At 36.9% G+C, this 12,754-nt stretch overlaps 2 protein-coding genes across 3 annotated transcripts in view; both read right to left on the reverse strand.

Annotated features, from left to right (window-relative positions):
• Window positions 1-5,576, reverse strand: part of LOC147563249 (uncharacterized) — a 9,506-nt gene extending 3,930 nt beyond the window's left edge. Inside the window, exons 1-4 of one of the 2 annotated variants that reach the window (XM_086635821.1) lie at window positions 5,151-5,576; window positions 4,885-5,018; window positions 2,200-3,759; window positions 75-1,841 (exon numbers count right to left, since the gene is read on the reverse strand). In XM_086635821.1, coding sequence (XP_086491947.1) covers window positions 75-1,841; window positions 2,200-3,759; window positions 4,885-4,944 — 3,387 coding nt within the window. In that variant the 5' untranslated portion in view covers window positions 4,945-5,018; window positions 5,151-5,576. The remainder of the gene's footprint in view (window positions 1-74; window positions 1,842-2,199; window positions 3,760-4,884; window positions 5,019-5,150) is intronic. The other variant, XM_086635824.1, reaches the window with a different exon arrangement.
• Window positions 5,577-6,766: 1,190 nt separating this feature from the next.
• Window positions 6,767-12,640, reverse strand: LOC147563250 (putative galacturonosyltransferase 14). Its single transcript, XM_086635868.1, has 6 exons — window positions 11,679-12,640; window positions 10,786-10,841; window positions 10,525-10,680; window positions 8,772-9,362; window positions 8,088-8,390; window positions 6,767-7,593 (listed from the first exon to the last, which is right to left on the reverse strand). The coding sequence occupies exons 1-6, from the start codon at window positions 11,902-11,904 to the stop codon at window positions 7,312-7,314; spliced, it is 1,614 nt and encodes a 537-aa protein (XP_086491994.1). The 5' UTR covers window positions 11,905-12,640; the 3' UTR covers window positions 6,767-7,311.
• Between the last annotated feature and the right edge of the window lie 114 nt (window positions 12,641-12,754).

Below are 12,754 nucleotides of genomic sequence, written 5' to 3' on the forward strand. Positions count from 1 at the left end.
AGTGTACTAGCTGGTTATAGACAGGGTACAGGATAGTACTCGAACAAAATTATAATAGTAACGGGAACAGGTACCTTGATCATGTCGCCCACTATTAATCCTATACTTGCAGCCCCTTCTTTTCTGGCTTGTCGAAGCCTCTGAAGCTCCTGAAGCCATCTTCCAATTTTGGCTCTTGCAGTTCCCACAAGAGCTCTGTATCCAACGCCTGTATTTTCAGCAATAAATGGAGGCTCGGGCAATTCATATTTCAGAGCCATAAGCCTTTGCCTAATTTTTTTAATCTTTCGCTTAAGTGAATGCTGCACGGAAGTACTGCCAGTTCCTAGAGCAGAACTTCCTACACCTGAAATGCTGCTTGCCTGATAATCTTCAATGTTACTTGTCGATATTGATCTCCCCAGGCCCTCCTTGTTCAGAGAACGGCGCAATAAAGGCGATGATTGGTCTCTGAAATCCATGGAGGCTCTCTCCCGTATTTGTTCCAGGTAGAACTTCCGACGCTGTTCACTTTCACTAAGTCTCTCTGCTAACTTCTGGGCTAAGAGTTCGGCTTCCTCTTGTTGAGCTTTCGCCCTAACTTCTTTTTTACGTTGTTGTTCTACTGCTTTTGCCTCACGGGCTGCACTGGAAGCCTTGCGTTCTTCTTCTCTTCTTACTTGAGCCTCCTCTTTCCTCCTTTGTATCTCAGCGAGGCGTTGCAACTTTTCGGCCTGAAGAAGCCTCCCACGTTCTAATACGGCTTCTTCTCTTGCCATTTCCTCTTTCTGTTTGCTCTTTATAATCTGCAGCTTTTCAGCTCTCCTCAGCTCTGAATCTTGAAGTTTTTGCCGCAAGATAAGCTTTTTATTTTCTTCATTCAAGGAAGTAATGAATCGAACTTCATTAACTTTACTACTTTCATCACCAGCTCTTCTTACAACTTCAGCCAGATAAGCTTCATGCCGTGATTCACCACGTTGATGACGAGCGTGCATTCCCTCTCGCAATTTCATAGTGCGATCAGCCTGCCACTCATTAACACGGCTTAATTTCTCTCTTGTTCGCTGTTTTTGAACTTTCTCATTCTCTAAATCACTCCTAATCCTCATTGCCCGTGCATGCTTCTCTTCTGCTTCCTTTTTCAAATTCACTGCATTTTTTTTCTTCTTGTTAGGAGACATTAGTTTATCGTGTAAAACACGTGCACGCTCCGCACTTTTCCTGCTCATCCCAGGGGAATATGAGACTCGAGAAGAACCTCGCAGTGGAGACGCAAGTATGTCCTCCCAGTTCCTCTTCTCCTTCCAGGCGTCCATGAACTTTGATGATGCTGTGGTCTTCTTTTCAGTTTCTCTTTCCTTCTCCCTCTCGGGAAGACGAATTTGCCTTTTCGGTAGATCCCTAAGTTTCAGGTTTTTCTCAGCTTTAATATCTGTCAGCACTCTTTCCTTATTAGGAACTTGCTTCCTCGAGTCAGAAGCTGATCCACGAGGCTCTTCACTGTACTTTCCAGCAGCACAGCTATCCTTCGAAGACATCTGAGATGTATTAGGACCATGGTTGTTATTTTGTCCAATTGCCACTTTGCCTGACCTTCCTCCATCCACATTCCGTTTATGTCCACTCATGTTTCGCTGACCAATGTCCGAAACTCTGCTCTTTCTCCTGGATTTAGCTAATGCTTCCATTGCATTACCTCTTCCATCTGACTTCTTCGTTAAATTATCACAACCATTATCCTTCGTAGAATTATTGCGAACCGGATTCATGCTAGCTCTCTCGTTCTGTATTTTCTTGAAGGCTTCAAGTGATGAAGAAAGGATCTCAGCTCTGTGAGGTGAAGATGTCATTCTCCTAACCTGCATTCAGACATTAGTAACTATGTATATGAAGCAATTGAGAAAGTTACAAGCATATATTTCTAAGTACTGTAAGACAGGTGACAACTGCTGTCCTAATACGTGACACATGGCGAAGGACCTCCCAAATTCTTAACTTGTAGCCTGAAGTAGAGACTTAATTATATATGTATAAATATATATATATATATATATATATATATATATAAATTTATACATCGTAGTTTCCAGATCTCCGTCATTGAATTAAGCATGCAAACAGTGATCTCTTATTTGGCTTACCGGCAACAACTGAAGAGATTAATGATAGTAGTGTTTTCAGCATATTCTAGTAAAGGAAAAGAAGTATTCGTCTAACCTCCCAGGAGAGAGAATGCGGTCTGCGATGGTCAGTCTTCAGATTGACCGGTGGCCCATCTACAGAAGTTTGCGAATAGGCCTTTTTAACTTCCTCAAATCCTTGAACTCTAGATTTTAGTTCTGTGAAATCTGACCTAGCTTCTTCAAGAACAAGAATAGCTTCATTTGTCTGCTCGAAGTCACTTTCCAGTTCACAAAGAAGATAAAGTTCATCGACTGCTCTATTAAGATTTTCAAAGAGGAAACACCAAAGTCTTTCCCTAAACCTTTCTTTGCTTTCACCTGATTCGCCTTCTCCCAGAGGGTTCGTATACTGGATTTTCGACGTATTCATATTTAACATACCATCAGGTGACTCGTTCAAGTCTTCAATAGCAGAACTTCCAGGCACATCATCAGAAGCTTCAGAACTAGTCTTCACAACTGAAGGTAAAACGGAATCTGCGCCACACAAAACTACTCCTGACACCCTATTTGCTTTTATCTCAGGAATCCCTGGGCAACCATCCTCGAACTTATCCTCCGTACCCTGATTTGTCGCAACTATAGTAACCTCATTAGCATAGGAAGAGAGACCAATTTCACCAACTGGGTTGTTAGAGGTCAAACCATCTGAAGCACTGCCAGTCGGCAAGATGTGTTCATGGCAAATTTCTTCAGAAGAGCCAGCCTCATTTGGACTAACCATTTTTTCACCTAAATCTGATAATCCCACATAATTGGAAGATATACAGTTGATTCCTTTAAAGTTCTCCTCAATTGTCTTTTCACTCACAGCTGATGAAGGTATACCAGAATGAATATGTTCTGACTCTAGCGATATTACCACTGCTTTGTCCTGTTGAAAGGGAATACATGGATCAGAAGATACTGAGTCAGCGGCATCTCTGGACAGGTTGAGCATCACCGGATTATCATCTCCAAGATTACCAAATTTAATTTCAGCCTGATTACGATTTTCAGAACGCAAAACTAAGGCATCATCTTCCAGATCACCCCACTTAATTTTGGGAATAATCAACTTTTCCTTTTGAGTGACTTCCTGAATGTTTCCTGCATTTCCATTTGAGTCTATAGTATTCTGGGATCTACTTGAAGGTGATTTGGGAAGTTCACAAGCTTGATTAACTACACATTTTTCAGGGCAATCGACATCCTTTTCTAATTTTGAGACCGAACTGCAACTTTGACCACTTGCCTGGGTTGACTTCTCCTCTTGAATAACTTCCTGAACATTTCCTGTTTGTCCCTGTAAGCCTATACTAATTTTGGATCTACCTGAAGGTGATTCGGGAAGTTCACCAGCTTCATTAACTATAAGTTTTTTCGGGCTATTAACGTCATTCTTTGCTTTTGAAACTGACCTGCAGTTTTCGCCATTTGTATGTGTTCCTGCATATTCTTGACCACCTTGAGAATTTTTGTAGCCCTGTTTGGTATGTAAATTTCCTTTTCGTGCACTAGCTGAAGATTGATTGAGGGGAAAATCAGAAGAGCGTCTGTTCGGAAACCCACCAACTAAACCTCGTATGGAGTACTTTGAGCTAGATCTATGTTTCTGTACAATAACATCCAGAGAATTTAATCACGCCATCAGATTTCTTAATCGTCTAATTAAGTAAATAGAAACAAGCTTCTTAATCTATACTTATAAAGTAAGTAACCTTCTTAACTAAAAAAAATCAGGAAGGTGAACAAATTTTGGTTTCAAAGAAGTCAGTTTGAAACACATGGAGCACAAAAAATCATAATTATCCAACATGTCTCCTTGAAAAAGCCCAGTTCTACTATAATATTGAAATAGACGAGAAAACCTAATGAAAGACTAAATCCATGTACTCTTCAACATGCATAACTACATTAACACATTTAAAAGTGAAAACTATAGCAGCCAAAGTGTAAAAAGGATAAAGAGAAGGCCCTGTGGTAGCTAAGACAAACAACATGGTACTTAAACATAAGCCATGAACAAATGTCGTACCTAGAATAGGTTTTGGTGTGATTTTTTTCAGGGAAATACAACTACAAGATGAACAATGTTTCTGAAAGAAACCATTTTGGGAGAACGAAAATAACTAGCAAAGATGTGTTAGTACTCAATAATCTAAATAACATAACCATCTAAGATAAAGGAGAAGGTGAACAAATTGAATTGAAATATAATTATCTGGAAACTATGCAAAATTTTCTCTTTTCCTAAACTATCTATTTTGACCTAGTTAAACAGCATCATTCGACCACTCTTTGGCCAATAGGTTTGTGGGCAACCATATAATTTTTCGCCCAATGTTAACATGTTATTTTACAATTCAACATCAATCTTCTGCCTTTCCTCTTGACTACCAAAATTTCCAATTCCACAGCACAATTTTCGGCAGACCCAAAAAGCATGCCAAAAAGCTGGTTTAGGGTTTACTAGGACCGCGACTATTGGTAGAAAAATAGATACCAAGTGATCTTCCACCCAATTTCTAGACTGAGAACCGAAAGGGGGAACAAAGTCTAACCATCAAATTGTACAGTTTATAGTGATTGTCGATGCACTTAATCATTTTTATCTATTTGTATTATACCTTAGTTTCTTCAATCAAATCAATAACACAAACACAAAAAATCCATATTTACGAAACCGAAAGCTAATTAACGATAACAATTATGAAAACTAATGAGAACAAGGGAAGACCTTTTTAACTTCAAACCACCCAGAACCCTGATCATCAGAAGCTTCACTACTACCTTCCATCACCAAATGATCATACAAAAATGTAACGACCCAGAAACTATAAGATCCTCAACTTGTATTCATTTTCATAAACCCTGAAAATTCAGCAAAAAATTTCAATCAAAAAGTTAAAAATTTCACAAAAAAAAACGTTTGGGCAAAACAGAAAAATCAGAATTGTGAACGCAAAATCATCCATAAAAGTAGAAAAGAAGATTGAATTTTACCTAAATTTGCCTACATTATATGAGAAGGAGATGACCAAGACACATATATAATCCGAGCTCAGCCAAGAGTGGAACAGAACGTAATCGTTAAACCCTAAAAACCCAGAGTAGTGAAGGTTTAGGTTAGGGTTTCCGGAGGAAAGTTGAAGTCAGGGAAATTCATTATTTAGGGTTGAAATGGGGGAAGAGGAGGAGGAGGAAGAAACAGTCAGAGAAGAAGGTGGTGATTGTTTTTTAAGTAAAAAGACTAAAATTATTGACAGCAAAGAGATTAGTTTAATTTTACGGATTTACCCCTGATTATCTAAGTAAATGACATTCATTTTCTTCATGAAATTTCACTACTTAGACCTAATTAACCTAACTGACAAATTAATGTTTACCCCCCAACTAACTACTCATTCAAATTTTGCTTCTACTTTGTTTGTTTTTTTTTTTTAGCTCTTTCCATGTACTAGTGGTGTCAAATGGACCGAAGTACGCAAAATTTCTCTAGACAATTCAAATTAAGAAAGCCTGACAACTCGAGTCGTAATAAAGTTACTCTTTATTCTTCGTGTTGAAGCTAAGATGATAAAGTTGACACGAGTGTCATTTACAATTTTTACTATAAGTTACACTAACTTTTTTGGATTTCGAAAGAACGTTTTTCTTTTTATATAGTAACTTTTAGTAGGGCAACGTCTTTTCTTTCCTCTTTTGCAACAGATAGATCCTCGTCAAACATAAATACCTAAAAACTACATTTATCGAAAGAATGGCTTAGAATTTATTAGTATTCTACAAAAATTCTATAAGTACATTGAAGAGTGAAATATTCACGTGGTAACTACTGAAAAAACAAATATATAGCTAGTAAGTTTTCCTTCTACATTGATGAAATGCTTCGAAAGTCACGTGTAAGATGTCAAACAATCTTTAGTTAGAATGGTTACTAAGAGTTACATATTAGCTTTAGGAAAAGATGTAAAAGAAAAACGAAGGAGAATATTTTTTAAGGTGCAATATTATTCTTTGCCCTATATTCTAGGGAGATTATCTTTACATGATGGAGATTGTTTATTCATTCTCATGTTGAAGAATAGAATGATTGAGATTTACTCCATTAATATAAAGAAGAAAGTCCTGACTTGGAGCATGACTCATTGTTATTTGACCAATTTTTTAACATGAAATCAACATCACTACCCTGCACAATCTTATTCAAAATGTAACCCTAATTTCCTTCCCAACACAAAATCCAAATCCTAATTACAAAATCAAAAGGTTGACTTTCTCCAACTGGGCTTATACACTATTCATATCCTTATATTCATCTCTTTCCTAAACAACTGAGAATATGAAAACTTTGATGACAACCCAAGGTCTAAGAAATACAAACTAGGTTTCCTTTAAACTTAGACAAATGCCTTAACATTCGAGAACAGAAAGAAATCGCAGGCTCAGGTCAGTGTCGTGTTTTCACATCGTTGTGAATGTTATTTATAAAGTTCTCATTTTCGCCATATGGTTGATAGACTCGTTGCGTCTGCTTTTCACATAATGACATTCTCGCCATGCACATTATATCACGTCGAAAAGTATCATTCATCCAAGACTAAAATTAATAACATGAGTTAAAAAGGAAAAAATAACTAATTTCGCTTTTCATAAGGTAAGAAGATATAGAATAAGGTTACAAAATTCCTAATTAACTCATAAAAAAAGAATTAAAATCAGCCTCATCTTCATGAAGGCCTCACAGACACAGACTAGGTTTTAATGGAGTGTAAGTAAGAATATATAGAATTTTAAAAAGAAAATTTGGGCAACCCTTTAGTGCCCTTCAGGCCATAGGGCTAACCTTGAACTGTAAGACTAACCCATCCCCTAGGGAAGACAAAGGAAACTGCATCTCTTCTCTGATTGCTATATTATACAGATTGGAAGAATATATTTCGTGCCCATCGGGTAACCTTGCAGCTGCCAATTCTTTTCCTTATGTTACAGGAACATCAGAGTTGATAGAGCATTACCCGTATCGCAATTCTTTTTTTTCCTTTTTCCTCGAACTAATCTTGCAAAAATTCAGCGTCAAAAAATTGAATCTAACCTGTTCCGGTGTAATTTTCTCTCGGTGATAGATCGATTTCTTTTCTTTGTCTTCCGTTTGATCAGGCTACTATTCCAAGATGTGACAGTTTCTTACGAAGTCATTTGAGTAGTTGACATACTGAGTCCAAAAAGGTCGGAGATGTTCGTAGCCGATTTCTAGCCATGGTTTACATTGGCCATTGTAGTGAATAACTGCAGCTTTCTTCACTGCTTTGATGTCAGTTTTACTCTGGTACCCTAAGCCTAGCATATGCCAAGATGGATCAATTGGTTGAACATGATCTTTGAAAGCAATTAGAGCAGGTGGTAATGTTCCAAGCTTCCATAATGTTAAGTTCGACTTCAGATTCTGCAACAAAAGATAATTATCTAGTTTCAGTAATCGGATAAATCATATGTGAGATAAGTAGAGCTTCAGTGAGTGACCCAAATAATATCAAACGGAGATCTCTGCCAAGAGAACTAGGTCTGCTAACTTATCATTGGCTAGATATATAAACCAAATTTTCGGAGATCAATCTTCTTTATGCATGTGTAAGGCTAATGACTAATGAACAAACCCAAGACATCCTGTCGCCGAGGATTTATTCAAGTGATAAGATAGCACTGCAAAGATCTAGAAGTCCCCTCCTAATAACAAGGTCAATTTGTTCGTTCACATCATATATAATTGGGAAAATTGTACTTAGTATCCTACCATTTCCTTTTTTTGCATATTTAACTGTCAAGTGGCCTTACCAAATTTGCCTTTTTAGCGTATTCAGTTCATAACGTTATTCTTAGTTTGGCAATTATCACTGGAGACCATCCCAGAACATGCAACATTTATGTGAAAAAATTTACCTCTTTCAGCCAAGCATGATATGTCTCCCTTATATTAGTCTTCCTCCATGCACGGAGATCGAATATGTTCATTCCATAGGCCCATGCACATTCATCGGGGTTTAAATTTTTTACTATCATAGGATGTGAAAAGTTGAAGTAGTTTCTGAACCGCTTCGACATCACCCAATCATCATCCCCTTCACATGTCTCTACGGCTCCATTAACTTTGCCACCAAGATCGATATTCCATAGAGGTGATAAATCACGCTGAACTACAACATCATCGTCCAGAAAAACTACCTTCTCGAGATGTGGGAAGAGCTGTTCACACCCAGAAGAAGCTGATTATCAGCATATCTTTGCAAAAAGACCGGTAAAACTACAAAAATAGCATAATCCTAGCTCATGATAAAGTTTCACAGACCAGCACAACATTTGAAAGAAAGTTGAACTTGCCGATTGTCACATCTCCTTCATGTTCTTTTTGTTTTATTTTCTGATCCTCAATTACTTGGGAGCAATTTTAATATTCAAAATATTACCAAAACTCGCCCTCAGACATACTAGCCATACTAATTTAACTATGTCATGCTATTACCGCTAGTACTCACAAGTTCTGGTGAAGGCGTAACAACATTTTAAACATCCAAGTCCAACTATACGATATTACGAACATAAATTATTCGGGTAGCAACGGGTTACCTCTGGGAGGTATATTCGAAGATGATTGAGTAATGAAATATACTTTGGACTTCTAGCCTGCAATCTTGAAGCAAATGTTCGAGGAGTCGTCTCATTGAGATTAGCTCCAGCAATGTGGTTTCCATGGTAATAGTTTCTGATGCCATGCTGATTTTCTACAGCTTCAAGAACAGGCACATTTTCTCTTGTTAACCAATCAAATTGATGAACACCTTTCACCTCAACAATGGCAGGAGAGAGAGGGTTTAACGCGAACCATGAATGCATTCCGGCATAAGTCTTCTTGTCAGTGATGACATGGAAGATGATTCTGTCTGGCCTTAAAAATGACTGAACCATGGAAGTCACCACGACAGAAGCTGCCAAGATATTATCTGTGGAGACTACAAAGTGGTAGAAGGAGTTGTCGTAAAGCAAAGGGAGTAACTCGGGAGATGGCAACTGTTTACGGGCATGAGCATTGGAAGAGTATTCATCGGTCAAACGCAAAGATAGACAATGGATGCCCTTTGGAATAGCGGTAGCTGCAAAATGCTTGTTCGTTAGCTCCGCAAACTTAGATGCCCTGACCTCATCGTCAAATTTGTCCATCTGCATAAACATGTTTTGGTAGATACAAACGAAGCAACGGTTACATGCTTTTTTAGCTAAATCGGGTAACTTGCGAAAAGAACAAGTTTTTTTTTTTTTTTGTTGAGGAGCGAAAAGAACAAGTTGATCTTACATTTACTACATTTACTTCTGATGAATTGTTTTACGTATAAATCTACTACGGCACAACTATGCACATGCACAAACACACACACAAGTATATAAATACTTTTCATGACCTACAATAGCACAAATTAATACTAGTTTGTTTTCCAACACTCAGCATGATGTCATGTGATGGTAATATTCAGTGCTACAAGCTGAGTTCCCACAAAGATTCTTCAAAGTAGAAAATTAATTACGGGGAAGCTATACTCAGTCCACGTAAAAAGGGACCTCAAGACCAATGTAAATGAGGTTGCATTTTATGCCAAATAACAAATTCTTCTCATCTTCCTTGGATCATGAACAAAAATAGAAGTTAATACGAGTAGAAAAATTCTTTACAGCACAAAGATGATCACAGAAAATTGAGAATGTTTAGGAATTAGAGAGCCGCACGACTACCTCAAAAGATAAAAAATAAAATAAGAAAAATAAGAGAATCCCTTAGTATTGCTAGTAAATTGTCCCACCACCATAGAACTTATAACTATAAGGAAATATCAGCTCTTTAGGTAGAATGTCCCATCCAAAAAAAAGTAAACCCTTCCTAGTGGTCTCTTCTTTTCTTCTAATTCCCTATATTTGTCGCTTTGGAGCTCCAACAGGCCACATTCAGACAGTTAGTGTCTTAGGCATCTTGATCATAGACTTCAATTATCAAAAATCTTTTTTTGTGGAATTGGAGGCTGTACTCAACTTATAAAGTAACTTGTTCTCTCTCTTTTTCTTATGTCCTATTCTGCTGTCAATAATCATTGTGACACCCAGCCCGCATAATTTGGGTTGACGCTATAAGTACTTTAACAAAAACTTACTTTAACGATGAACTATGCACAGAAGAATGTAGTATAGAATGACAGAGGAAATGCAGATTAAAACAGATGAAATTAAATTGGAAGACAGGACCTCTAGATTCAATCTGCAACAATTAAAGTAGAGCCGAATTGTAAAAATCATCAGAATATTAGTTTATTGCTATATTATTTCAGTAACATACCATTGCCTTTAATTTGAGAGCAAATGTCTTGGCATCATACTGGTTGTTTTTCATTTCAGAAACAAGTTCACTGAATGACTCTGGTAACTCTAAGTCATGTGGAATTTTCTCAGAGTTTACTTGGTTGAGAATCTTGTATATATCTTCAACAAGTTTCTGCATAACCAAAAAAACCATATAATCACAAAATAGACTCCTCTACTACCAGTAGAAAAATTCCTTCACAATCAAATCAAACATGCAATAAGAACGGATCTTTACCACTGAATCGTCTCCCCTACGAAGAAATCTTGGTCCCAATCGCCTTCCCAAGCAATCTGAAGTACATAATGAAAGACACAGCAAAAATCATGTAATGATTCCGCCATCAAAGCAATCAACTGTGAACTGATAAAATACTTAGATTTCGGAAAGCACAAACACATGAATAGGAAGAAACAATGAAGTTTTTTATTGATCAAGCGAGAAAAGAAAAGAAGTTCACCAGAAAAAGCACACCCAAAAAGGTTACAACTCAACCGAAATGATATATAACACCAACAACCCAGCAAAAAATTCTTAATGAACTAATGAAGCTATGACATAGAACCAAACCCCTCGAAGGGAAGAAAGATAATATACTGAAACGACAGAATCGAGAATTAAAATTCCTAAAGAAGAAGTAGACCACCCTAAGCATAAGTTAAACCAAGCCATCTCGGCTACCAATTACGAGCGTGGAGTCAGAAAACACACGATATAGAATCGTGACCTAAATTACCCGATTTAAATCAAGTTTGTTCTTTTTCAGATCCTATATATTAACTACATTCGTGGCACAATTTACTTTCAGAGTCTCAGACTTTAAAAGTTTTCTGCTCTGATAATAACCCTACCCATAACCCATATCAAAGCTACATCAAAATCAAAGCTGAAATTTAATGTACAATCTAAAATTACAAACTAGAACTACATTTTCTATACCAATTCAGATTCAGATAAGAAATCCCTAACAAGATTCAATTTTGAAGTCAAAATTGAGCTTAAATCATATATGTTGAGAAGAATTTGAATCAAATCAAACAAAATAATACCCACCCACAAAAATTAATCAAAAAATTATGTAATTGGGGAAAGTTGTAAAAGAGAATGAAGAAGGTGAGGAGAAATCATACCAAGGGAAGAACAGTTATCAACTCCTTCTAGGGTAACAACAGCAGTGAGAATGAAAACGAAAGGTAATAGAAAAGCGAGAATAAGAACAGTATAAAAAAGAGTCCTATAAGAGACATGACGAGCTGCGACTTTGATCTTCATAGAGTCAAGTAACCCTCCATTATTATTGTTATTGATACTAGAGATCGTTAGGGTTTTCATGCTAGGTGATAAATGAACCTGCATTGTCTTCTTCTCCTTCTCAATGAAACAACAATATCTCTATTACTATGATTACTACTTGAAATCCCCCATTGAGAATAAGATCCACCGGAAATTCCCACGAAGATCACCATCAGATCGAGAAGGTGAATCAGAATGAGAATCAAAGTCGATTGAAGCAAGATAATTACCAGTAGATCTCTTTCTCTTTTGTATTTTCCTACTCGTATTCAAATTTTTGGATCTTCCTCGATACGGCATTTGATAATGAAACTAGGGTTTTGATTGATATTATCAGTATGAACGATAATGGTAGTGATTAATCAAAATATCCTCTTCTTCTTCCTTTATATCTCCCATTGGGAGAAAACTCCATTAATAAAAATTGCTCCTTTTTCTTCTTGATTGATTGATTCTAGAGAGAGAAAGAGAGATTGAAGATTGAAACTTTGATCAATGGACGACAGAATCTTTGATCAGTTTTGGTGGGAATGATTAGAGGAAAAGTGTTTAGAGAGAGAGAGTAGAGAGAAAGGAGAGTGTTTTTAGTCAAAAGACTGAAAACGTGTTTTGGTCTTTAGAGAGAGAGAGAGAAAGGGGGAGAAAATTAAGGGGGGAAAGACTTGATTAGAGCCTTTAAGTGAGTGATTGGGTTGGGAGCAAAAAGAGAGAAATGAGTGGATTAACAACATTCAAATTTTTAACCTAATTTTGAGGTGTATTAGGGTTGAAGATTGATTTTGTGGATAGCATTGCAATTAGGAGGGTTTTGTTAAACTTTTTTTTATTATGACTTAAGGGCCGCGGTACACTACTAATATATGAGGATTCATGTTTTAGACGGAAGTAGATTTCTCTTTTTAACAATGTCATG

This window comes from Eschscholzia californica, unplaced genomic scaffold, assembly GCF_041429995.1.
Source record: "Eschscholzia californica isolate CP2 unplaced genomic scaffold, dmEscCali1.0.p SCAF_1, whole genome shotgun sequence".
Classification (NCBI taxonomy): domain Eukaryota; kingdom Viridiplantae; phylum Streptophyta; class Magnoliopsida; order Ranunculales; family Papaveraceae; genus Eschscholzia; species Eschscholzia californica.

Bases quoted from the DNA above. Each gene is read 5' to 3' on its own strand.
- LOC147563250 (XM_086635868.1), bottom strand. From the start codon at position 11,904: ATGCAGGTTCATTTATCACCTAGCATGAAAACCCTAACGATCTCTAGT. The intron at 10,842-11,678 runs GTATGATTTCTC...TATGTACTTCAG, and splicing joins TGATAACTGTTCTTCCCTTG to ATTGCTTGGGAAGGCGATTG. The intron at 10,681-10,785 runs GTAAAGATCCGT...TTGGTTATGCAG, and splicing joins GTAGGGGAGACGATTCAGTG to AAACTTGTTGAAGATATATA.